The sequence below is a fragment of the Acanthopagrus latus genome, chromosome 15, assembly GCF_904848185.1.
Source record: "Acanthopagrus latus isolate v.2019 chromosome 15, fAcaLat1.1, whole genome shotgun sequence".
Lineage (NCBI taxonomy): Eukaryota > Metazoa > Chordata > Actinopteri > Spariformes > Sparidae > Acanthopagrus > Acanthopagrus latus.
The window spans coordinates 1,722,846-1,749,514 of NC_051053.1; the positions used below are offsets into that span (position 1 = coordinate 1,722,846).

Consider the following 26,669-nt stretch of genomic DNA (forward strand, 5'->3'; position numbering starts at 1 on the left):
CCAGAGTATGTGGCCCCAGAGGTCATCATGAACAAAGGCCATGACTTTGGAGCTGATTGCTGGTCTTTGGGAATCCTTATATTTGAACTACTCACTGGCAAGTAAGTCAGTAAGATAACATTTCTTACTGTTTTGACTTCTTGGTGAAGTAAATCCTCACAAATATTGAGCATGTTTGATGACACCAGAAGGTGGGTGGAAGGTTTGATGTTAATGTATACTTGAGTGTCCTCAGCATGGCAGTCCAAATTGAATAATGGACAGTAGATTATCTGACCCAGAGAAAACTGATGAAGAAAAATATAACGAATGATGAGGATCTGGGCACTGAACCTGGGAGAGCCTCTTAGTTGACAGTGACTAGATTTAATTTAGAGTGATTGATATTATGATTCTTTCTTCAGTGAGGTACCAGTGATGTCTACTGATGACTGAGCCACAACCTGTGATGAGTGGTGTGAGATAAATATTGATTCACAGACAGAAAGCAAACATATTTCCCAAAATGGTTAACCTATCCTTTGGAAAGTGTAGTCTGGATTTTTATCTTTACAATTAACATGATATCATGTCTTTCAGCCCACCCTTTGCGGGTTCAGATCCCATAAAGGTTTACACGATGGTCCTCCATGGCATTGAGAAGGTGGACTTCCCAAAGAAAATAGGCAAGCGTCCAGATGACCTCATCAGGAGACTCTGCAAGTATGATGACTCGCAAACCAAACTTAGGAAATGGTTCAGTTAAACAGATAATCTGGGAGTCACTGTGTAATGTGAAGCAGACCAGGCACTATCACTTAGAATAATGACTGGATAATCTTACATTGCATTATTGTTGTTACGCCAGAACAACTGTCACACAGACGAGCATTGTTCCCCCATTTATCTCACCTATGGCAACAGCTCATTGTGCTTAGATGCTGCTGCTCCTCCTCGTTAACTAATTCCTCCTGGTAAGTAAACCTTACATTAAACTGAGGAATATATCTCTTTCTTTTCATTTCAGGCTTAACCCAGTAGAGAGGCTGGGAAACAAAAAGAACGGCATCACTGACATCAAGAAACACAAGTAAGTTTTCAGAAACACTTAATAATAATGATCATTAGTGAGTCCTTTATAAGACATTAGTTACTAATTACTAGTTAGTTACTAGTTACTAATAAACCTAATAAACCTTTGTAAATGATTAGTTGATACTAAATTGAAATATTACAGATATGTAAGTCATATGCAAAGGATTTGTTAACCATGAAATATTCATGAACAAATGATTAGCAAATGATTACTTAATGATTTATTGATACATTGTAATTGACTGTAATTGACCAATCAAAGTGATTATAAGACATTGTTATTGTTAATAAGTGCTGTTAACATATCAAAAATATGTTGTAAGTCATCCACTACTGATTAGTTAATTATGAAATATTCATGAACTAATAATTAGTAAATGTTTGCCTAATGATTTGTTATGTAATGAAAGAAGCCTGTTCTCCACATTTTTTTTCAACTCATGTCAATGTATTGCTGAATTATCTATAAGTCATTTACAAGTGCTTTTGCAACCCCCTAATCTAAGTGTAAACACGTCATCACCAGAGAATGTGTTCATATCATTTGTAGTTCTTCCTTACATGTTACAAATGATCTATATATGTAAGTAGGTTCTTTACAAACTTTTCAGCAACCCTCTAATCTTAAATTTCAACTTTTCATGTACCAAGGAGTAGCATACCGTTTTAACTGTTCCTCACTGGTTACAAAAACAATCTACAGTCAAATGATGTTGAAAAGTGACAAAAGATTTACTGAAACAATGGAGTAACAAAAACACAAAAATCTGACCTTACATCACAGTGAAAATTGGAACACAGCAGCACTGACTGAACACTAGCTGCCTGGTATAAGGTTAACCCACACCCATGTCAAACAAACATCCCATCCCACCTTTTACTTTCTTTTGATTATGGGGAGAAGCTTTCCATTTCTTTTAAATGTTTAGTTGACCTTTAAGTTACAAGATTGTTATGCACTACATCATGCAATTTTTAGCTCTTTACTTCACAAAGGGATCAAAGGGTGAGCAACTAACTGCTGAATGATAAAGAAGAAAATAAATCACTGCCAGGTGGTAATTCTTCTGTATGGTTACCCCTTAGCCTCCACACAGTCTCCTCATAGCAATGGTCCTCAATAGGCGGCCCCCAGGCCACATCTGGCCTGCCGGCCTCCTATTTGTGGCCCCTGAACTGTTATTCCTTCACTATGTGTTTTGGTTGGGTCAGCATGTGTATACCGGGTCTTGTCTCCATGCCAACGACACACAGACAGCTGGGTCACTCACTGCTGCGAGAGCAATTTTTAAGTTCCTTTTGGGTTTTAGAGCAGTTCACATAATTGCATATTTCCGGCTGGAGGGAGCCTAGATTGCATGAAAATTGCGTGTTCCAAGTTCACTGCTAAAAGAAAAGTGGACAGTGAAAATTGTCAATTCGAAGAAGAATGCACTGAAAAATTTTGCCACGTGTGACGCGGGTGAAAGCTTTTGATGAGTTCTGTCCACAGATGCTGCTTGCAAATCGGTCAGATGGCCTAGAGGAGTTGAAAAAAGTAAGTTTATAATTTTCACATAGAGCTTTAGTGGCTCGTGGGGAAGTAGCCACATGGGTTTCATGTCATTAAGACAGACCAATGTGGAGATATCCAACACTTTGTGTTTTCAGCAAAATGTACAGGAAGTTGTTATTTAATAACTTGAGTATCATTTGGAATATCACAATTAATATTTTTTTGTCAGGAAAGTCCACAGATGCTGTGTGCAAAGTTTGGTGTAAATGGGTGAAATCGCCTGGGAGGAGTTAGAAAAAGTAGGTTTGCGAAATTTCGCGAATTTGCCAAAAAAAAAAAAAAAATGGTGGAAATGGGCAAATCTTTTGTCACTTTTCAGCATCATTTGACTGTAGATTGTTTTTTGTTACCATTGAGGAATGGTTAAAATGATATGCTACTCCTTGGTACATGAAATGTTGAAATTTAAGATTAGAGAGCTGCTGGTAATGAAGTGTTTACACTTAGATTAGGGGGATGCACAAGCACTTGTAAGCACTTGATTTATAGATGATTCAGCAATACATTTACCCATGAGTTAACAAAAATATATAGAGCAGGCTTCTTTCATTACATAACAAATCACTAGGTAAATATTTACTAATGATTAGTTCATGACTATTTCATAATTAACTAATCAGTTGCAGTTACAGCATATTTTTGAGATATTAACAGCATTCATTAATAATTAAAAATATTATAATCACTTTGATTGGCGCATGAGTCAATTATAATATATCAACAAATGATGAAGTAATCATTTACTAATGATGTGTTCGTGAATATTTCATGGTTAATAAGTCATTTGCAGATGACTTACAACATATTTGTGATGAGTTGATTTAGTATTGACTAATCATTTACAAAGGTTTATTAATGTTTTGTTCATGATCTGTTCACATTGACTAGTGTCTTATAAAGGAATTACTAATGATCATTATTATAAAGTGTTACCAAGTTTTCTCTCCAAATTATATCAGTTTTTATTCCTTTTGGATACTTATATTACATTTTAATTGGTGAAGGGTTCCATGGTAAATTTAAAACACAGTGTTTTTTAAAAAATGACTCATTTGCTACGTCTATTTTTTTTTAAGCAGCGTTGGTGATGAGTTGATGACTATCTCAGCCTAGGAAATAAAGGTGCTCTGTAGTCTAGTGGTAAGGCATTGGAGACTTCAGGATCATTTGTCAGATGGCAGGAAGGTGAATAGACTGTGTCTAGGTGGGTGTTGTCTTTTAGTATCTTTGGGCTGCGTGCAGACAACTAACCTCAGTGATGCCACTGATGCTCTGTAGATGGTACCAGTGCTGTTATGGGTGGTTTTAATCGCCTGCTGTAGAGACTTCCTGTCCTGGGCATTGATGAATCATGCCAATTTCTGATGTTTCCAGTTAGGATGGTTTCTATTGCTCCTCTGTAAATTCAGAGTGTTTTCTGTGCCTTTCTTAACCAGGGAGGTGATATGTCATGACCAAGATATGAGTGATGGTATTTCAAAGGAACCTCAGCTCCACTGATGTAGACAGGGGTGTGTGTCTTTGCCTCCCATTTTCTAAAATCAACCGTCAGCTCCTTGGTTTCACTGACATTGAGTAATGGATAGCTCTCTTTACAAGATTTGTTGATTTCCTCCCAATATAAAGTCTCATTGTTGTTTATTATGTGTTCGATGAGGGTGGTGTCATCTTCATACTCTACAGTAGAGTTCTCATGATTTCTGTGACTGCATAGTCATGGGTGTACAGTGTGAGGAGGACGGGGCTGAGGACACAGCCTTGGGGGGCTACAGTGTTGACCACTAACATAGAGGAGGGGTGACTGTCAATCTGAGTGTGAGGAAGTCTGATATCCAGTTGAGTGTTGTAATGAAGCTGAGAGTGTTAAGTTTTCAGCTTCATGGGTGAGATTGTGTTGAAGGCTGTGCTGAAGTCAACAGACAGCATCCAGATGTAGCTTTTCGTATTCTCCAGGTGTCTGGTGGTAGAATAGACTGACTTTATGCTCAGGTGATTGACGCAAGCAGAAAACGTGCTCAGCCCATCCAGCAGTGTGGATTCACACATGAGGGGGGAACTTCTGCTTTTGCAGCCTGTGACATTTTGACTCTTTGCCTGATGCCAGCTTTTAGTCTAGCTATAGTGGTGTTGTATGCCTCCTTGTCACCTGACTGAAAGGCAGCTGTTTTGACTTTAGATAAAGCCATCACTTGTCCATTCATTCAGGTGGTCTGGGAATGATCTTAGTGACTTTGTGATAACATAATGTAAATCAGGTTTACACATACTGCATGTGGCTTGTGACACATAGATCTCCTTCTCTCTTAAAGTCTTGTTTTTATCTGTTTATAGTGGGTTTTCAGTCATAATTTTTAATTTTTGTCTACTGATCTTAGATATTTCACTCCTTACTTTTAATTGGGCAAAATATTCTAGAGACTGGATATATTTTTATCCTGTTCGACATTGTTTGCGTGATTGGACAAATCACCTGCACGGATTTGTTTTATGACTGCCACCATATTCTCTTTCACTGATTGCTGGATTGCATTTAGGTTTACATTTAACCGCTCACCTCCGGCTGCTGCTCAGATTACAGCTGCATCAGTGACGTGCAGTCAGGGGAGGCAGGTGAGGCTGTGCCTCACCTGTCATTATGGAAAGAAAAAAGAAAAAAGAAATTAAATGACTATATTTATTCAGTAATTTGTGCTTTACAGTCATTTTCCATTTAAATTTACCATTTTTGGGTGTTTTTTTTCCAAAATCGCTTAATTTCCACAATTGCCGTTCAGATACTATGGAGAGATGTGTGGTGAGGCAGCAGCGCGCTGAGCCTCACCTTGGATTGCGCAATGACTATGCAATCAGACGGTATTGCTGTCTCTCTGTATGTCGGTATTAAAATGTTCAACCACTTGTACTATATGAGCTGAGTTTACATAGTTTAGCTGATGTATATGATGTACAGTGTTTGTTTGTTTGTTTGTTTTATAAACAACTGTATGTGAGTGACGTGTTTCTTGTGCTGAGCGATCATAAAACGCCCGCGAAAAGGCACTGGGTGAGGCACGCAGTTCTCCTGCCTCATGTTAGGGGGCGCTGGTGATCCCAGAGATTATGACGCCCCGGCTAAAGAATAATAGAATAAGTGATAGCAAGCTACAGTAGCCTGTCAATTGCCGCCTTCCAGTTATCCTTTCATATTGTTTACCTTCATTTTCAACATGGAGGATTACTCTCTAAACTCAACAATTTTTCCAAATTGGACTTTCAGTCGAAGCAGGAGATAATTATTAAAGGAAGACCAAAGCCAGAGTTAGGTATGCTACAGACAACGGGTCCAGGACTGAAGAATCAGTCATTTCAGACAGAGTGGTACAAACGAAAAGACTGGCTTTGTGGATGTCCAGCAAGAAACCGCCTTTTCTGCTTTTCCTGCCTTCTGTTTTCCACTTCTAACAATGTCTGGACTCAGATGGTATACTGTGACCTGAAGAATTTGCAAAGAAGCCTCATCAAACATGAGCGGTCGACTACGCACATCCAGAGTCAAATCGCGCTAAAAACATTCGGGATGTCCAGGATAGACTTGGCTTTGGACGAACAGCGAAGACTCAACATTAGCATCCACAATGCTAAGGTGAAGGAGAACAGAGAGATTTTAAAAGATCTCATCAATGCCACCTGCTTCCTCGCCAAACAACAGTTAGCATTTCGTGGAAATGATGAAAGTGCAGGCTCAGCTAATCGTGGGAACTACATTGAATTATTACATGCTTTTGCTGAGAAAGATGACAGGCTAGCCTGACATCTGGAGACATCTACTGTATTTTCTGGCTTGTCAAACAGAATACAGAACGGTTTAATCGAAGCAGTTGGTGATGTCATAAGGAATGACATTAAAAAGGAGATCGGTGCAGCCCCATTTGTTGCTGTGGAAGTAGACGAGACCACAGATGTCACAAACCACGCTCAGATTTCTGTCATATTACGGTACGTGGCTACATCTGAAGCAGGCTGTGAGGTAAAGGAGGCGTTTTTGGGCTTTGATGACGTGAGTGAGGACAGACGCGCTCCTGCCATTGCCGAGTACGTCCTGGGAGTGTTGGAGAAATATGACTGTACTGACAAGCTTGTCGCTCAGACGTACAATGGTGCTGCTGTAATGGCCTCGGAGCTTAATGGAGTGCAAGCTAAAGTTAAAGAAAAAGTGCCGGAAGCCATGTTTACTGAGGGACTAGCATCATTTTTCAGCAAGTCCACAAAGCGCACTCATTTACTGGATGACGTTGTCAAGCGCAGTTTACCCAGAGCAGCACCTACGTGATGGAGCTCTAACTCTAGGCTGCTCCAGACAATAAGCATGCACCAAAATGATCTGCACACCTTATTCCATGTAATTATGGAAAATGCCGACAACTGGGATAATGACACACTGATGATGGCAGCAGGATACGATAGGTGGCTCTCAAAAGCATCAACCTGCTTTCTCCTCACGATGTATGAAGACATCTTCAATGAAACTGACGCACTTTTTAGAGTGCTGCAAAACAAAGTAATGGACATTGAATACTGTCGTGCACGCATCCGCGACACCGTTGCAGCTCTCGAGTGCATGAGACTGAAGTTTGACAGTTTTTGTGACCGATTTGAGCAGAAATGCAGCGCACTTGACAGAGAGTGGAAACAGACAGTCGGTTAGATGTGAACGAAAACGACTGTTCTGTAACATTCTGGATAACGTCAGCTGTCAAATGAAGGCACGGTTTGATCACTTCGGTGAGCTGGCTTTCCTTGGTTTGGTAGACTGCGCAAAATTCAATGAAATGTCGCAACATTTTGATGACGCGAAACTTAAGAGCCTGTCAAAATATGCCAAATTCTTTGACTTTGTGAAACTAAAGGCGGATCTCGTTGGACTGTATGGCTCACAAACAGTGAGGGATGAATGTAAGTCTGCTGGACAGCTTCTCAGCTTTTTGGCCCAGAAGGATCTTATCCCAACTGTTCCTGAGGCGGCAAAGTTGCTCCAGCTGGTGCTCACTGTTCCAGCTACTACAGCATCGGTGGAGCGGTCATTCTCTGCGCTGAAAAGACTGAAAACATACAGTCGGAACAGGACTGATCAAGCACGACTTTCTTCCCTGGCAGTGATTTCCATTGAGACAGAGAGACTTTTAAAACTGAAGAAAGAACAGGAACACTTCCACAAACAAGTTATCGATTCTTTTCTTCAGAAGGAGCGGCGCATGGACTTTATTTATTAGTAAAGGTAAGACGATAATAACGTTTGTGCTTTTTTTCTATGCTGCAGTTAGTATATGGAAAAAACATGTTGAAATGACATTTTAAACAAAACACGTCAACTGTTGCCAATCAAATGGTGAATAAGCTACTCTGTATGGTTCATATGTTTGTAAATCTGACTGATGACGTCAGTGCCTCACCAGCCATGAATCTCACCGCACGTCACTGAGCTGCATGCATGGTGCACCAGAGGCCTGCTGCAACTTTGTACCTGACTCCACAAAGTCAGGAATGAAGAAACTAAAGGCTGCCTGCACCACTTTCCAAGGTGTGCATGAAACAGAGCAAGAAAGAGCTAGACATGCAGGGAGCCAAGCCAGATAAGGCAAACTGGAGAATCACCACAACATCCCCTCCGGCTTCATCCATCTTTCTCTGCAACCTCGGTCTGTCGATGGTAGTGAGGAAAGAACAGTACAGGAGAGAGCAGAGGGAGAGCAGCTTAGGAGGGCATTCATCTCATCAAAGAAGTCACGGAGAGGACCGGGAGGGTGATAGATCACCACAATGTTGAGTTGAGGCCAGTTCCTCCTCCTCAACCTGTTTGTCTCAGGGACTGTGAAAATGGGTAGGCAGGTGAGAGGACAGCTGGAGTGGCAGTGTTTTCTGGGGTGATCCGGGTCTCCGTAAGGGCCGGAAAGGCTGAAATGGTGTCTGCCTTCTTGACTGCAGACTGGCAGTTCCATAGCCCCCCTAGTACTTCTAGGTTAGTACTGGATGAGAATGTTGGATAGCAGAGATTTGGCTGAGTTACAGCTTCGAGCAATCTGTCTCCGGTGAAATATTCTCCAATTTGATGTCCTGACTGGGATTGGGTAAGACTCATGGCTATAATTGGTGGTGGACAGCAAGTTACTTTGACTTCCTTGACAGACTCCCGCAGAGAGTCTCTCTAAGTCTTTGTTCACCTGTCCTGACGCTGCAGCTGTCACTGTAGTGACTAGCCCCTATGTGCTAGATTTACTTCATACTGGCTTAGCTCGTATTTCTGGTTAAATCTCAGGAAGGATGTAAGCTTCCAGTTACATAGAGTGCTATGCTGCCATTGACTGCTTCTACATCCAAAACATCCCAAACTCTTCTTTTTTGTTGTTGTTGTGTTGTTTATGTTAATATTTTTAGATGTAAGACTTGACTAATAACACAATGACATGTAAACGCACAAAAGTGTCCTTTCACAGATGGGATGACAGCTCTTCCAGCCACCACTGTTGTGTGCTGAAATGTAGTGTGTCTGCCAGATGCAATTCATCTGTTTTTTCCAAAGACAGTGAATTACATAAACGGTAGGTGATTATCATCCAGTGAGACAACTTTCTCACAACGAACACATGAGTCTGCAGCTGACACTTTCAAAGTGAAGATGTGATAGAGCCTCCAACTCCAGCTGGACGCAGACGTCTGAAGAAGGGAGCTGTTCCAATGCTTTTTCAGTGGAACAATTTCAGTCTTCCAGCCCCACGGCACGGAGTTTGGGAAAGGAACGAGCGTCCCACCACAGAAACCATGAATGATCCATCGGTGGATTTGGACTATCCTCCTGACCATGACTACTGCGACAGTGCTGAACCTACTGTGCTGGATATGTCCCTTGACCACAATAAAGAACTTCATGCAGAGATAGCAAGGCCCCGAAATCAAATTGAGGAGATAACTATCAGCAGCAAGTTCTGTGTGGAGTGGTTTGCTGGATCTGATGATGACACATGGTTTTTCATAAGGTAAATTAAAATGTCCACTGTGTTTAATTAGATGTATTAGAGCTGTCAACAATGCCTAGTATTATTATCTGTTTATGTTGCATGTGTGATGTGTGTTGTTGTAAGCCACTGGAAGCCTTGAATTTCCCTCAGGTTGAATAAAGTATCTACCTAAAATATCTAGATCTATGCATTTTAAAATACTGAGAAGAGCAGTTAGCTAAAGGACTGATATGTGTGTGGTCCAGTTTCTGACCTTAGTGCCTAAATGTTCCAGGATGTTGTATAATATAACTGTCAATAAGAATGCTAACATGCGTGCAATTTAATGCTGTGTATGGACACTTTACATATAGAAATGTAACATCTATGTCCCACAGGTTTGCAAGTCACGCCCACCTGAAGGCCTTTTTGGAAGCAGATGGAGCCAGCCACATGCAAGATCATACAGGTGACAAGAGCACGGAGTGCAGCAAAGACTGATGAGGTCCCTCACACTGGCAATGCAATAGTGAATATATTTTACAGTTGTTCTTACAAAGATATATTGCATCATCATACCAAATTCTTACATCTACACAATTATCAGGCAAGTCTTATTATTGAGGATTATTTTTATTAATGAACAAATACAGTGCTCTTGGTTAATCCAAAATATTAATAAACCTCAAACATGAATATTTAAGAAAGTAAAATTGAGGTTTTGGCTTTCTAAGGAGAATATCTAGATGTACACAAAGACTGGGCAACTATTAGTGTGCAGAATTATTACACAACTAAATTAAAAACACACATTGTCCCATCTCACTCTTTTATTTTCATCTATTTAAGTGAGAATTATAAACAACTCAAAACTTTCAAATAAACATTTCTGACATTAAAAAAAAAAAAATCAGTGACCAATATAGCCAACCTTCTTTTCAATAACACTTATAAGCCTTCCATTCATCAAGTGGATTCATGTTGTGCAGCAGCAACCACAGCCTCCCAGACACTGTTCAGAGAGGTGTGCTGTTTTCCTTCACTGTAAATCTCCCATTTAAGAAGGGCCACCAAGTTCTCAGTTGGGTTCAGGTCAGGTCATATTTGTTTCATCTTCAAGGCCTTTATTGGCTAGCCACACAGAGGAGTACTTGGATGCATGTAATGGAGCAATCCTGCAGAAAAATCATTGTCTTTTTGAAATATGCAGACCTCTTCCTGTATCACTGCTTGAAGAAAGTGTCTTCTAAAACCTGGAATTAGGTTTGTAAGTTGATATTGAATCCGTCTTCGGCCCGAAAAGGTCCAACCAGCTCATACCAGCCCATACCAGTACCCCACCTCCACCTTGCTGGCATCTGACTCAAAGTGGAGGTCTGTGCCCGTTACTGATCCAGCCACAGGCCCATCCACTTGGTCCATCAAGAGGTCCTGTCTTCAGATATTTCTTGGCCCAGTCTGGACACTTCAGCTTATGTGTCTTGTTCAGTGGTGGTCAGGTTTCAGCCATCCTTACCTTGGCCATGTCTCTGAGCACTGAGCACCTTGTACTTCTAGGTACTCCAGGTAGGTTGCAGTTATGGAATATTACAGAACTGGAAGATGATGGGTTCCTGGTATCTTCATGCTTGATTCTTCTCAAATCCTTGGTAGTTAATTTGCATCTTTTTTTCTCTGCATCCTCTTTTTACTTTTCAGAGTCAGTTAAATCTCTTTTTTGGCCCATTTTGCCTGAAGAAAAGAAGCTGCCTAATAATTATGCACACCTTGATATAGGGTGTTGACCTCCTAAGGCCAGACCCTCCTCATTACACAGATACACATCACCTGCTATGCTTAAATCCATTAAGCATTCAAGTTTGTACAGCTTGGAGTTAGAACATATGCATAAAAATGATGATATGGTCAAAATACTGACTTGCCTAATAATTGTGCACACAGTGTAAATAAGTTGAGCCAGTCACAATGTATTTGTGTAATGAGGTGATAATGGAATTCTTACTTTTTTCAGGTTCTTCAACCCAATGATGATTTTTTTTCTGTTCATGAACTACTTGTCATTGGGTCTGATGCAGAGGGATACACCAGTCAACTGTAAGCCACATCATAAATACATAGGCTAACTTCCTGTATACTGTACTAGGGGCTGTGGGTATTTGGCTGGATGAGGAGGCTGTCAAAGCTAGCACGCCAGAGGTTTTTCAGGGTTACTCTGTCACACAAATTATTTTGGACTGTAACGAAATACAGTGCCAAACACCAAGTTCTCTTCTCCTCCAGAGTGAGGTCTTCTCGACCTATAAATCACACTGTATGTTTAAAGGACTCATTCGGATGGCCCATCACAGCGCAGTAAACTTTGTGTCATCTCTCTGTGAAGGTGCCATCAGCAATAAAGAGATTCTGAAGCAGTCTGGCATTGTGGCTCTCTTAAACCTAGCTATGGCCATAATGGTTGACAAGGGTTTTAATTGTAGAAGACTGTGTGCCCTGCAAAGTCCACATACCTACCTTTCTGTGTACGATAGCACAACTGTCTGAGCTAGAGGTCAGGAAGACGCAATCTATTGCCAGACAGAGTCCACATTGAGCGGCTCATTCGCAGGGTTAAGGAACATAAGTTATTCAGTACAGTAATCCCTCTTTCACTGACAGGCAGCATCAATCATCTTTACATACTCACCTGTCTTTTGGTCAATTGTCAACCTGGGCAACCAATGGCTTATGTTGGCAGCACAGAAATAGACAGATGCCATTTGTGTAAAAGTTTTCCTCCCAACCCTAAAATGAACACTCATGAAGACTTAATGCAAACACTCACACAAAATGACCACTTAACACAAACACTCACACAAAATGAACACTCATGAAAAAATAGGCTCTGATGAAGTTGATGTTATGAAATTCATGTATTTTTAGGGCCCAAGCAGGTCTTGACCTGCGAGGTCCCTATTGTTTTTCAAATGATTCTTTTTATTTGTATTTTTAGGCCAAAATTATCACATTTTTCACAGACTGGGCATACCCCAAAACTCACCAAAGTTGGAATATAAGTCACACCTGGCAACAAATAATAATAATAATAATAATAATAATAATAATAATAATAATAATAATAATAATAAAATAATCTGTTGTTGTTGTGAATTTCCACCACTACGTGGCACTATAATCAAGGAAAGTGCATTTTTGCTTATAACTCATATACTTTGGCGCACATTTAAAAACCTTTTATCTACGCGTTCAGTGAATTGTGCTGAGTCTAGTGGTAAAGGTATTTTTTTCACAAATTCGCGAAATGTCGAAAACCTCTTTTTCGAACTCCTCCCAGGCGATTTCACTGATTTGCTTGAAACTTTCCACACAGCATCTGTGGACCCTCCTGACAGAAAGTTATTAACAGAATTTCAATAGTCCGAAGAATATTCAAGTTATTAAATAACAACTTCCTGCAGATTTGGTTTAAAACAGGAAGTGCTACATATCTCCACAGTGGTGTGTCCGAATGACATGAAACTACTTCCTTATGAGCCCCTAAAGCTCTGTGCAATATCAAGCAATGACCACAGGGTGGCACACTTTAATTTGAAGTATTTTTTATCTCCACAACAGTTCATCGGATTAACACCAAACTTAGTACAATTATTGTCAGTGCCCTCCTGAGGACAGCTGGCGAAGGGTTTACCGATCCACCACTAGGTGGCGCTCTGGTGTCTAATTTAATATTTGGCACTGTGCCCAAACCATAACACTTATGGAAATTAAATTCATAGGAGTGGTATAGACTGACCCCTGTAACCCACACAACAAAAATGACCAGCAGGTGGTGCTATTTTCAATGCAAAAGTGTTTTTGGCTAATAACTCCCATATGTAGCACTTTGTTAAACCAAGTATCTAGGTCATGTCATTGTCCGTAACCGCTTATCCCTTTCCATGGGGTCACGGGGCGTTGCTGCTAGAGCCAATCCCAGCCTTGTATCAGGGTGAGGGGAGGGTGCTCCCTGGACAAGTCCAGGGCCCTCACTGATGAGCAATGTGGGGTTCAGTATCTTGCTCAAAGACACTGCAGCCCAGCCTTGCCTGGAGCCGGGATTTGACTAGCGACCTTTTGATCACTAGTCGACCTGCTCTACCCGCTGAACTACAGTCACCCACCAAGTATCTATGTGTTCTCTGAATTCAGCTGAATTGTGTGGTGTAGGCCATGCCCACTTTTGCAGGAATTTTCCATTCATAAAATTCAATAAAATTTTCAAACTCCTCCTAGGTGATTTGACCGATTTGCACCAAACCTTGCATGTACCATGTGTGGACCCTCTTGAGAAAAATAAATCAAAAAAATGTGATAATCCATAAAACACCCAAAACATTAAACAACAAATTCCTGCACATTGTGTTCAAAACAGACAGTCTTGCATATCTTTAAGAAGTACTATCTGCTTATCACAAAAATGTTCATAATTTTGCTCCATTGACCATTAAGCGCAAAATTCTGTGCAAATCGGCCAATAGGTGGCGCGCTGGACGCAGTCTAATTAGTGTCAATGGAAGTAAAATGGGAAAATCTTCAAATCCTCTTCAAAACTCATCGACTTTCAACCTCTTCTTGTACCTCATAGTTTGAGCGACAGATACCACTTAAAGAATCACAAAACCTTGAACTATTGGGCATGTACTCAGCTCTTTAAAATCTTGTACGGTTTTGAAATCGTCACAGTTTTAGTTGTAAGGTTTTTTAGGCTGTCGTTTGATTTTATAATGGATGTGTATTGCACGAGGTAGAGTGCGTGACATCATCGCTAGAGTGGGGACCAGCTGAAAAAACTGGAGAAAAATTCTCTTCAGCTTGATTTGGATCCCACATCTTTTACTTCACATAAACAATATATGCACACAAATCTAGGAAATCTTGCTGCTCTTTCAGCTAATGGTCTTATTTCAGATTTAGGACGTATACTTTTGCCTGTAGAAGCCCCAGAGCGAAAAACACTCCAGCAATGCCCCCATAAGCCGCGATGTTAATTTTGAGCCTAAATTTCTAAAGGGGAGCAGACAGTGCCTGTTTTGTCTCTCGCTCTGCCGCCCTCATTTGTCACTCTACACAAATAAAATAGACATCGCAGAGTTCAGCAATCTCTCCTGTGACTCAATATATAAATATTTTGGCGATAACTATGACATTTTTTTCAAAAATGGCAGGAGTTATGGGGACATTTTCATCTTTGGCTCCACTGCCGCTCCAGCATATGTGCAGCCACAGAAACTGTTCACCCTTTTAACTTCTCTAAGCCCTCTTACTTTTCAGCTTTTCTGCTTTTTCAGCTTTTTCAAATTTTCATCTTTCTGCCTTTTCAGCGTCTTCATACATTCAGCTTTATGTTCAGCTGGAGCAACTGTTCAGCTTTCAAATTGTCCACTTTTTTAAGCTGTTTCAGCACTCTTACATTTAAGCTTCACTGCCTGAACATGCATACATATTTCATCTCAGCAGGAGCAAGCCACCAAATTGTAAATGGAATGACTTCGTCAACGGAAGGTGTTGCATGAACAAGCCCCGATGTCAGCATGCCACAACAGCACACCCTGATGGCAGCATGCCCCGACGCACTGCTTGCAGCTTTAATTTAATGTTATAATTTTATATGTTACAATAATATTAATATTACACTATTGGAAATCAGACAAAATAAATTTTAAAATGATTGTACAACAACACAAGAATTCATGTGTCTGTTCAGTTACTTTTCATAGAGAGGTATTTTGACATGTATGTGTTAAATAGAAAGAAATCACATCTCACTTTCAGCGAGCTTAACACAGTGCTGTCTTGGTATATGAGTTGCACAAAAATGTCATCGTGGGCACAGACTACAAAATCACACCATGCCTTCTGTGATGAGTAACTGTCCCTGGATTTGCAAATAATAACAATGACTTTACTTCAATTTGTGTAGGCCATGGTCAATTCTCAAGAACTTGCAGTCTACATAGCTTGCTACATTTGTGCATTTAATTTCAACCAGATCAAATCATGGTTGCTCAAGTGGGAGATATACAAGCCCATCTGGCGATGCACCCAGCCTAGGTGCATCTGGTCTGGTTCCATGTCAGCATAGGCAGGTAGTGGGTTGAGGATTGATGGGTCTGGTAGCTCACCGCTGTAGCCCTTATAAAGTGTAGATCTGGAATAACAATATCAAGCAATCAATAACATTTTCTTTCGCAACACATTGTAGTCTGCCTATTTAATTAGACTCTGCATACCTAATTCCACTTGCTGAAGTCGCATCTGGTTTGGGCTTCACCACAACCACGCCGTCCACATGTCCTGGCTTCACCCCCTATTTATTTATGAGATGGTATTAGGAGAGATGCTAGTAAAGTGTGATACAACTGTTTGGTATTGAAATGATACAAACCATTGTTCATGGTTTATGCCACTTCTGCTCTTTTTCAGTGCACAAAAGTACAGGAGGGACAACAAACATGCCACATTCAGAGTAATGGGGAATCTGATAAAGCAATGCAACCAAATGATTGCTTATCCCACATCCAGCCACACAGGAACAGTAGCTTTTAACAAGTGGCTGTGACCTGTCACCTAATGTCATCTGAAATACACAGAAACATAATTTAATGGGTTTGAAAAGAAGTGGGTCAACAGCAGCAGCAGGAGGCGCAAAACCTGTTATTTCCTCTTTTTACTGGTGTAAGCAACTTATGCTCTGCCTCGTGTCACTTTTGCGCTTTTCAGCATGACTTTCCTACTGTCTTGCACCACTTGGCTATACTGTCTCACACCACTTACCTACTTTCACACAGTATTGGCAGAGGAGTAAGTGAGTGGTGCGACATTGTAGCCTGTTGCCATTAACAACAGTAGAGTGGAGGTTTTCCTCCTAATTCCTCTTGAAGAGTAGGAACATCAAGTACAAAAGCAAGGAAGTTGGGCCATATGTCTATAAAGAATGGCAATTTGTTTACAACAGACCCAACAACAAAGCATGGCAATTCCCACTAGGCTTACCTTAAGTGGTACCACTGTTCAGCTATCATGAAAACCACAGACAAAGATGTTCCTTTTGCAATGGTAATCAAAGCTGAAATGTGGTAACATTAAAAGTGTTGAACGAACACGATGAACCTTGAACAACAAAACTGCCTGTAAACCCTCAGTTTCAACAGTTTCACAAAAATTAACTCAGAAAGTGTCTAGACACGATTAAATATTACATTTAATTCAATCTATCTCTGCTAAATGAATCAGAAAATGGACTGACTGATTGAAATTGAAATTGATTGATAAAAATGGAAAGGTCACTAAGTTGTTCGTAGTTGGATTAGGAAAATTGATCTAAAATCTTGTTGAAGGTTATGTTTTTAAAAAAATAATGGAAGTTGTAGTTTTGAGTCCAACTCTGAAATTTTTTGGTTTATCTGTTCTGTAGGTGGTTCCGGGGCTTCAACTGGGTGGGTTTGAGGCATCGCAAGCTGCAGTCTCCACTGAGGAGAGAGGTGAGATTTTGACCTTTGTTTCAGTTTGATACAATTTAGCATTTGTTGAATGTTATCAACTGCTGTTTTCCTCTGTAAAGAATACTGGCACACTGATTAGGAAATGATGTGTTACAAAACGAAATAGAATATGTAAGAATACTAAACTAAGGTCTGAGCATATTGAATGTAAGATATAACACTGATTGTCCACAAAGCGTGCAACAAAATTCTTACAAAAATATCATTAGGTTGTGGCCAAATAAATAAACTGAAATAAACCCCCTATACAGTGTCAGAGTCAAGTCTTTTTAGTGTAAAACTGGTCGATCGACCATTGGGGCCCAATCTACATGGTGTGTATGTTTCTTTTTAACTGTCTGACTGGATGAAACAGCCTTTATGATCCCTCTCAAGATCCTGTAGGTTGGCTCACCATCCAGTTAACCAGAATCACTGTTCAACCTTTGATGGGTGTTCCCCTCACTGGATGTTCTTCTGGATCCTGGATTAGTCCAGAAATCTGCCATTTAACAAAACCTGACCTAGGGAAAGGTCACACATCCATATGTAGTTAGACCCACATACAAGTATAAATTCAAGCTATACCTCACATCTAGCACTTAGCATGAAACATTTATATAGCGCCTTACAGGGTACCCAAGGACACTAAACAAAGTGGAACAAACGTATATGAAAACAAACAAAAAAAGAATAAATGGGCCGCCTGTCAGTCAGCATGGAGGGAACAGCTGCACCGCCGTCAACACCGCCGCCTGCACCGCAGGGAACGGCACCCTCCGTCCAGAAGTGAACTTGCTTCTGGAGGCCCCGTGCACACAGTGGGGGCAACACAAGTGACCCAGAGATCCAGTCCCAGCAACGGAGCCCGGGGCGAAGCAACAGTAGAAGTCCAGGAGCTCTCGTGCTGAACACCCAAGAACCCCACCAGCAATAGTGGAGCAGCGACCATCCAACATCACCACAGGCCGGCCTGTCATTGCAACTTAGAGTTAAATTTCCCTTGTTGTAGGGGTTAAAATTTCAGACACATATTTGGTAGTGTAGCTTGGACTCATCAGGTGTCCTGGCCATTATCATTAGACATTTTGGAGCCCTAGCATTGTCTGCCCTCCTCACCTAGGGTGTTCATCCATTGGAAATTGGTTGCATAAGATTTTCTTGGCAGGTCAACTACCAGGCTGCTTCAGCACATGGGAAGCCGAAGCGGAGGCCAAGCCAAACGTCAAACAAGATAGCAAGCCTCTCTGCAGGGCTAGAGAGGGTTTGAAGCACTGGTTGACTGCTGTGATCTTAGGTGGGAGGGAGAGCCTCTGTTCCAGACCTGCAAGCAACTTCCAGTCCCCACCACTTCCTTTGAATTGGAAATACGAACCTTTGTGCAAATCCTCCTGTCAATGCAGGCTGGGTTGACAGCATGAGGAGGCAGGGTGTTTATGGTTGTCCCACTGCTCTCTAACATAGCTTTTAGGCACTTCAGCACATGGATGTGTAGCCATTTGTAAGGCCTTGTGTAAGGCTTGTTTTGCAGCAAGGCTGAGGTTCTTTTGAGATGGCAGGACATCGTATGTGGCTCCTTTGAAGCCCATGTAATGTAATGTAATGTAATGTAATGCAGCTTGTGATGTTCTCCACTCAGTCACAAAAAGATTTCCTTCATGCCTCTCTGTCCTCCACCCTGCCCATATTCAAACAAGGTGTCACCTGCTACACCAGAGACAATAAAACACTGGACTTATTTTATGCCAACAGCAAGGAAGCATACAACTCACCCCCCCTCCCTCCCCTGGGAAGATCTGACCACAACCTGGTGCATCTCCTGCCTCTTTGTAAGCCCCTTGTTAACAGGCAACCAGTGGAAACCCAAACAGTTAAGAGATGGACTGAGCAGTCTGAAGAGGCTCTGAGGGACTGCTTTGACTCAACTGTGTGGGAAGAACTGTGTGTTTCTCATGGGGAGGACATCGACAGTTTTACAGGCTGCGTAATGGACTATATAAACTTATGTGTGGATAACATTGTACCTACCAGGACTGTGCAGTGTTTTTCCAACAACAAATTCTAGATTAATCCTGACAACAAGGTTCTGCTTAAGGATAAAAAGAGGGCCTTTTGGTCAGGCAAAAAGGGAGAGCTGAAGGCTGTGCAGAAGAACCGAGGAGGAAGATCAGAGAGGGGAAGAACTACTACAGGGGGAAGATGGAGAACTAGCTGCAACAGAGAAACATCAGTGGAGTCTGGAAAAGCCTTAAAACCATCTCAGGGCAGAGGACTCCAGACTCCCAGGCTGAGGGGGATCAGACGTAGTTGAACAACCTGAACCTATTCATCAATAGGTCTGACCAGACACCCAACCCATTCATCACTGCTGCCCCCCACCTCTTCTACCCCTACCATTTACTACCCCATTTTCACCTCTACCTCCTTTTCCAGTGCACCTGCTCCAATATGTCCCTCTTCAATATCCAAGTGGGAGACTGAGGAAGATGAAGGCAAAGAAGGCTATGGGTCCAGACAGGATCAGCTCCAGGCTTCTCAAGTCCTGTGCAGGCCAGCTGTGCACGATTGTGGAATACCTCTTCAACATGAGCCTGAAGCAGGGAAAAGTGCCACTGCTGTGGAAAACCTCCTGTGTGGTACCTGTACCAAAGACCCCTCACCCACAGCTTCAGACCAGTTGGGAGCAATTCGGGCCAAACATGGGTCACAGGATCCTTGTCATGTCGAATCTTACTTCAGTGCACTTGTGCTCCTCCGAAAGACTGGAGATTGGACGTTCCAGGATGCCCAATGGCTCTATGGAAAAAATGTTACATTTGAAAGGGGGGGAAACTAAAAGGTTTACCCAAATGCAGACTCACAGGAGGCAAGATAGGGCGGAACAGAAAGCGAGTTTTAATTTTTACCAAAGCTGAGGGATTCAAAAAAACAAGTAAACAAACTTCAAGGAGTCAATAGACCCAGAAAACAAAGTAGCAAAATAACATGGTTAAACAAAGTACAACAAAAAGCAAAGTTCAAATCAAAGGAAGAAACAGAATCCAAAATAATAAACATACCATACAGGAGTAAGGAGACACAGGAGATGCTGGAGGAGACACTGGGTAAATCACAGGGTGTCACAAACAACAAACTGACAAAGAGTGAATGTGGAACAAAGACTTAAATACACAGACACACTGATGAGGGGACGAGGAGCAGGTGAGGAGAGGGAGGAGGGACGAGGATAGGTGAGATAACAAGGGGAAGTCACAAAGGAGAAAGCATGACAGACAGGGGGAGACAAACATGTAAGGAGTAAGGGGAGAAGACAGAGAGGAGAATATAAAGGAGACACTTAAAGGATGTGAGGACATGGAAATCAAAACATAAGACACAACAAGACACCACAACAAGACACCACAAAAAGACTATAATCCTGAATCATGACAAAAAAATGCCAATGGGGGCTCAATGGGCTCTATTACCCAGCCACTATCAGCCACTTTCTGATAAATTAGCTTATTAACCTCACCAGCTTTTCACACTTTGAGGGCCCTCGTAGATGGGCATTGGCTACATTAGCTGGGGTAGGAGACCGAACTGAAGGCACCAGAGCTTCAACCTGCCAGGGAGCCAGTATTTTTCAATACTTTCAAGGCCACTGATGGTATCTCACCTAACCTGGGCTACTTGGTTTGTATCTTTGAGGGCTGCATCATACCAGGGCTACAGACTTTTCACTGGCTTCTCTGTCACAGTTGCAGTTGACAGGACAGATTGAGATATGACAGGAAACAGGATGAGAGAGAGATGGAGAGACACACAGCAAAGGGCCCCAGGCCAGGACTCAAACCCGGGGCCACTGCAGCAAGGAAAAAGCCTCTGTACGCCCTCATCAACTGAACTAAATGGTGCCCCCACAGTCCTGTTTTTCTTGCTCTCCTCCCACCACACACCAATGCTCGGATGATAACTTCCATTGCCATGCCAACAGCTAGCAGGAAGATGAGTCATAATAACTATTGCCAGGTGTTGCCATGCAGTGGTGTACTCTACTATCCTTAGGCATAGCTGCACATCCTGGAAGTAGGTTTTAATAAGGGCAACTTGAGTCAAAGCCAAAGAGAAACATGACGTGGAGATCTCCTCCATCTCTTTTAGCAGCTTGAAGTTGATGCCATATCATGCCTGCATGCTCCAAATACCCAGGGAAGCCTGGAACTCCTGCTTTTCTGCATTGATGGGTCAAACACTCTTCTAGGTAGAAAGCCACTGTGCTGAAAAGATCTTTCCTTCAATGTTCAGGAAGCTGTTTTGGCGAAACTGGCTGATGTCAGCCGAGTCCTCCTTCTTTGGAATTAGGAAGCCTCCAGCTCTACTCCTAGGGCCTGTTTCTGCCACACAACCTTCATCAGCCTCCACAGGACCCGTGAAATGTCTGGTACATTCTGGTAGAGCCTGTATTGGATCCGGTTGGGCCCCAGAGAGCAGGGCCGGTTTTTGCTTTGGACAATGTGGGCAACCACCCAGGGCGCAATCTATGTGAGGGCGCATGAACATGAAGGGGAAAAACAATGGTGTTCAAGCCAGGCTTCTACAAATGAATCCAAGAGCTCCTTTTGTGCCATGTGGGGCTCATACCCTGAATTTGATGTGGCCAATGCTTCTAAGGCTTCCACTGATGCCATGAATTATTTTGGCATCTTACACAGGCTTTTCACCCTGTTTTCAGCCTCCACTCAAAGATGGGCCATACTGAAAAAACATGTGGGCATCACTTTGAAGATGTGGACTGATGCAAGGTGGGAAAGTAAAGTGAGGAGTGTTGAGCCCCTGAGATATCACGCAGCTGCTGTGAGAGAGGCACCAATTAAGGTGAGAGATCACACTAAAGACCCCATCATTAAGGTTGAGGTCCAGTCCTTGTCAGAGGAGGTGGGATCCTACCGCTTCAGCATCTGTACAGTGGTGTGGTGCAACATCTTGAGCCAGACACACCACGTGAGCAAGTTGATGCAGTCTCCCAGCATGCAAGTTGATGTAGCAGTCAGTCTTCTCAATAGGACTGAGAAAGATCTTCAAAGCTACAGGGCAACAGGCTTGTAACACAGATGTCAGCCAAGGATATTTGTGAAGAAATGAATGCTGAGGCTGTTCTGCAACAGAAGAGACTGAGGTCCACAAAGCATCACTTCTCCTATGAGGCCGTTGATGAGCCTTTAAGTGATGCTCTGTAGTAGCTGGAGGTCACATTTTTCGAAGTTGTTGTTGATGCTGCAGCTTCAGCTGATCAGGAAAGATTGTCCACACTGCAGAATGTGAGAGAGAAGTTTGGAGTGCTCTCTAATTTCAGAAACCTGCCAAAGAGCTGCAAAAAGAATGTGAGACCCCGCAAACTACACCACACTTTAAGGGACACTCGGACGTGGATGGCAGAGAGCTTGTGCAGGAGCTGAAGAACTTCCCTGACCTCCCATCAAAGTCCATGACTCTGCTTGAGCTGCTGACTTTCATCCATGACAAAGAGCTCGCAGAAATCTACCCCAATCTGTGGACTGCACTCAGAATTGGTTTGGCATGTGGCATGTCAAGTGGACATCCGAAGGGATGTGAAAAAAAACAGCAGTAAAAAATGCTGCGTTTATCTTATCTACCGTATGCATTTCCTTGTAATACGGTGTTGTGTGTGCGTTGAGCCTAAACCCGATTATCTGTCCACTGCGGCTCTGCTCTGTCTCTCACAGAGGAGAGAGAGAGACAGAGAGACCGAGAGACCGAGAGAGAGAGAGAGAGACAGACAGAGAGACCGAGAGAGAGAGAGAGAGAGAGAGACAGACAGAGAGACCGAGAGAGAGAGAGAGAGAGAGAGAGAGAGAGAGACAGAGAGACCGAGAGACCGAGAAAGAGAGAGAGAGACAGAGAGACCGAGAGAGAGAGACAGAGAGACCGAGAGACCGAGAAAGAGAGAGAGAGACAGAGAGACCGAGAGAGAGAGAGAGAGACAGAGAGAGAGAGAGAGAGAGACAGAGAGAGAGAGAGAGAGAGAGAGACAGAGAGACCGAGAGAGAGACAGACAGACAGAGAGAGAGAGAGAGAGACAGAGAGACTGAGAGAGAGAGAGAGAGAGAGAGGCAGACAGAGAGACCGAGAGAGAGAGAGAGAGACAGAGAGACCGAGAGACCGAGAAAGAGAGAGAGAGACAGAGAGACCGAGAGAGAGAGAGAGAGACAGAGAGACCGAGAGACCGAGAAAGAGAGAGAGAGACAGAGAGACCGAGAGAGAGAGAGAGAGACAGAGAGAGAGAGAGAGAGACAGAGAGACAGAGAGAGAGAGAGACAGAGAGACCGAGAGAGAGAGAGAGAGAGAGACAGAGAGACCGAGAGAGAGAGAGAGAGAGACAGAGAGACCGAGAGAGAGAGAGAGAGACAGAGAGACAGAGAGAGAGAGAGAGAGAGAGAGAGAGAGACAGAGAGAGAGAGAGAGACAGAGAGACCAAGAGAGAGAGAGAGAGAGAGAGACAGAGAGACCGAGAGAGAGAGAGAGAGAGACAGAGAGACAGAGAGAGAGAGAGAGAGAGAGAGACAGAGAGACCGAGAGAGAGAGAGAGACAGAGAGACCGAGAGAGAGAGAGAGAGGGAGAGAGAGAGAGAGAGACAGAGAGAGAGAGAGAGAGACAGAGAGACAGAGAGACCGAGAGACTGAGAGAGAGAGAGAGAGAGAGACAGAGAGACCGAGAGAGAGAGAGAGGGAGAGAGAGAGAGACAGAGAGACAGAAAAATAATAAAAAATAATCAAAAAATAATCTGAATAATATATTCGAACATCTCTTTTTACTCCTCAGAGTAAATAGATAAATGAATAAATAAATAAATACTTGATTGACATGAGCACATCTCCAAACTGCAGTGTGTGGTTTTCCACAGAACACAACGCCTGATTAAAACACCAAATCTGCTGGAAAGAGTCCAGATCTCATGCTGCTTTGTAATAGTATAAATCAATGAGGAGTCTAGACTTCATCATATTTATACACACAGTGACAGGTTCAACAATAAAACCATCCTTCACCTTCCTCCTTCGGCTAAAATACACCGCCATCTTGGCCTGCCCTAAAACAAAGTTTAAAAGCTGGCATTTGTTCTTGTGTTGGCGTGTGTATTTAAAACCCAGAATAAAAAGCTGCTTGGTAAAAACCTCTCCACATTTGGTAAAAACAGTTTGTAAAAACAGAAACAAGGGTAAAAGACGAAGACACTCATAAAAACAGTGAAACGCAGTCTCTCTTTGGTCGCAGTAGGGACACTTGTCCTCTACTGCTGGGTTTATAGTGGACACAAAGGAGTTCACTGCCATGACCCCATGGAGGACTCTCCAGTGAATGTGTGCATGTCTTTTTGAGAGTGGAGGCTTGTAGAAGGACCTCCACTCAGGTCTGGCTGCAGGAGCCAGCTGCAGATATCTCCTCCATGGAGTGTCAGGTCTCTTGTCCAGTTTTGTTCTGTTTATTGCTTTCACCAATATTCTGTGAAATGTTTTTCCTGTGGTACCATCCAGTGGTGTGAGGTGTGTATATTCCATTAAAATCCCAGAGTAGTCTTTAAAATCCGGTGCCAGGAAAATGGCAGGAAAAGAGTCGTCATCGGTCACTGTTTGATTAAAAGAGGAGTTTAAAAGCAGGTGGTCGTGTCCTGTCAGTCTCTGTTTCCAGTGTTCTAAGAGTTTCTGTGTGACCCTCACTGACGTGAGTCCCAGCCGGGCAGCGAGTCCAGAGGGGTCATCCATCCAGGGCCCCGTCAGCACCACCACCTCCCCAGAGTAACAACCCTGCAGTCTGCAATCTTGTGGCCAGACTCTGACCTGCCCAGCTGGGAAGGTCCAGATGGATCCCCCACCCTCTTGGAGGATCCAGTACAGGGAATCCGCTTGCTCCCTCCTGTCTTTCCTCAGCAGGTTCCACACTCTAAAAACACTTTTATAACAAGCAGGCAAAGGAGATGTGCTCATGTTCGGAATGTTCATTAAAAACAAATTAAAATCATGATCCAGGCCTTTAAAACCCTGCAGAATGCAGCGGGACAGGTGTCTCCACAGAGTGTCCTTTGGTCCGGTAAGCAGTCTTTGAATAACCTGGAGGCAAAAAGCCGCGCCCCTGCTGGCCAGATGGACCAGACCTTGCCCCGCTTCTTCTTTAGGTAAAAACAGGACACTCTGTGGGACCCAGTGCAACTTGTCCCAAATAAAATCAACAAAAACGGACTGAATTTTAGATAGGAGAGAAACTGGATCAACACAGGCCAGCCGGTGCCACAAGGAGGATGAGACCAGGTTATTGGCTATTAAGGTTCAGCCTCTATATGACATTTTCGGGAGTGGCCACCTCCACTTCTCCAACCGACCTTTAACCTGTTCCAGGACATTGTCCCACTTTTTATTTGTGTTGATCTCATCCCCCAGAAAGACAAAGTATTCCAATCCTCATTTTTTCCACTGTAGGCCACCAGGCAGCCCGAGCCGACCCCCCGGCTCCCCTCCTGCCATCAGATCCTCGCTTTTCCCCCAGTTCACTCTAGCAGATGAAAAAAAACTAAAGTCTTTCACGGTTTCAGTTAAAATGTCAATATCTTGTTGTGAATTAACAACAATGAGATCATCCGCGTACACAGACAGTTTAAAAGACACAGGACACTAGGGGGGAACACACACCTGTAAGTTTAGCTCTTAGTTTGTGGAGCAGAGGCTCGATGGCTACCGAATATATGATCCCAGAGAGAGAACAGCCCTGCCTTACCCCTCTCTGGATCTCAAATGTTTCACACAGCCCACCGTTAATTTTCAGAACGCTCGCAATGTCACTATAGAGAACTTGGACCATGGCTATGAAACCAGGGTTGAACCCAAAAGCAGCCAGAGTCTGCCACAGGTACTGGTGTTCAACCCGGTCAAAAGCCTTTTCTTGGTCTATTGAAATCAGACCAGTCTCTATACCCAATGAACTGGAGAGCTCCAAAACATCTCGAATTAAAGTGATGTTGTCACTGATGACAGTAGGTCTGGTCAGGGTGGATGATGGACGCCATCACCTCTATAAGGGCCAGAGCTTTGGACAGGATCTTATAATCTGTACACAGCAATGAGACCACCCTCCAGTTTTTAAGTTCTTGCAGATTTCCCTTTTTAGGCAGCAGGGTTATTGTGGCCCTCCTGCAGCTCAGAGGCAGTTTGCCGGTCTTCAGGCTTTCATTGATTACCTCTAGCAGATCTGGTTCTATTGTTGACCAGAAAGACTTATAAAAGTCAGCAGGAAGGCCGTCCATGCCTGGAGCTCTGCCGCTCTGCAGGCTCCATTTTTCCGCTCCTGCCCAAAGAAGAAATGAGATGGAGCGTCCATCTGTGTGATGTTCAAGAACCCAGACCTGACCAGAGCCCCCTGTGCTGAGATGCCCAGCAGGTTGTCTATAGCCGACTTTTTTGACTTGAGGGAGTCTAAAAGCCCTCGATTTGCTGTAGAGTCTGCTAAAGTCTGCAGCTCCACCACCTGCGTCTCCAGGTCTTTCATGGACCGGGTTAAGT

At 42.9% G+C, this 26,669-nt stretch overlaps 1 protein-coding gene and 1 long non-coding RNA gene across 6 annotated transcripts in view; one reads left to right on the forward strand and one right to left on the reverse strand.

Moving 5' to 3' along the window:
• The window catches only part of LOC119033457 (cGMP-dependent protein kinase 2), an 85,743-nt gene that overhangs the window by 44,213 nt on the left and 14,861 nt on the right, over positions 1 to 26,669 (forward strand). For 2 of the 3 annotated variants that reach the window (XR_005079250.1, XM_037123568.1), the window contains exons 16-19: positions 1 to 101; positions 580 to 702; positions 1,007 to 1,069; positions 17,051 to 17,117. The exon at positions 1 to 101 is cut by the window's left edge and continues 63 nt beyond it. Coding sequence is in view for 2 of the 3 variants with exons in the window: in XM_037123568.1 (XP_036979463.1) it covers positions 1 to 101; positions 580 to 702; positions 1,007 to 1,069; positions 17,051 to 17,117 (354 nt within the window). In the remaining variant the exon portion in view is untranslated. The remainder of the gene's footprint in view (positions 102 to 579; positions 703 to 1,006; positions 1,070 to 17,050; positions 17,118 to 26,669) is intronic. The other variant, XM_037123569.1, reaches the window with a different exon arrangement.
• LOC119033466 lies at positions 15,594 to 20,244 on the reverse strand. Of its 3 annotated transcripts, XR_005079256.1 has the most exons (5): positions 20,177 to 20,244; positions 19,852 to 19,913; positions 17,533 to 17,641; positions 15,867 to 15,943; positions 15,594 to 15,784 (listed from the first exon to the last, which is right to left on the reverse strand). It is a non-coding gene; the product is annotated as an uncharacterized LOC119033466 (long non-coding RNA). The 3 variants fall into 3 exon arrangements; XR_005079254.1 differs by lacking the exon at positions 17,533 to 17,641; XR_005079255.1 differs by lacking the exons at positions 17,533 to 17,641; positions 19,852 to 19,913 and having other exon boundaries at positions 20,177 to 20,243.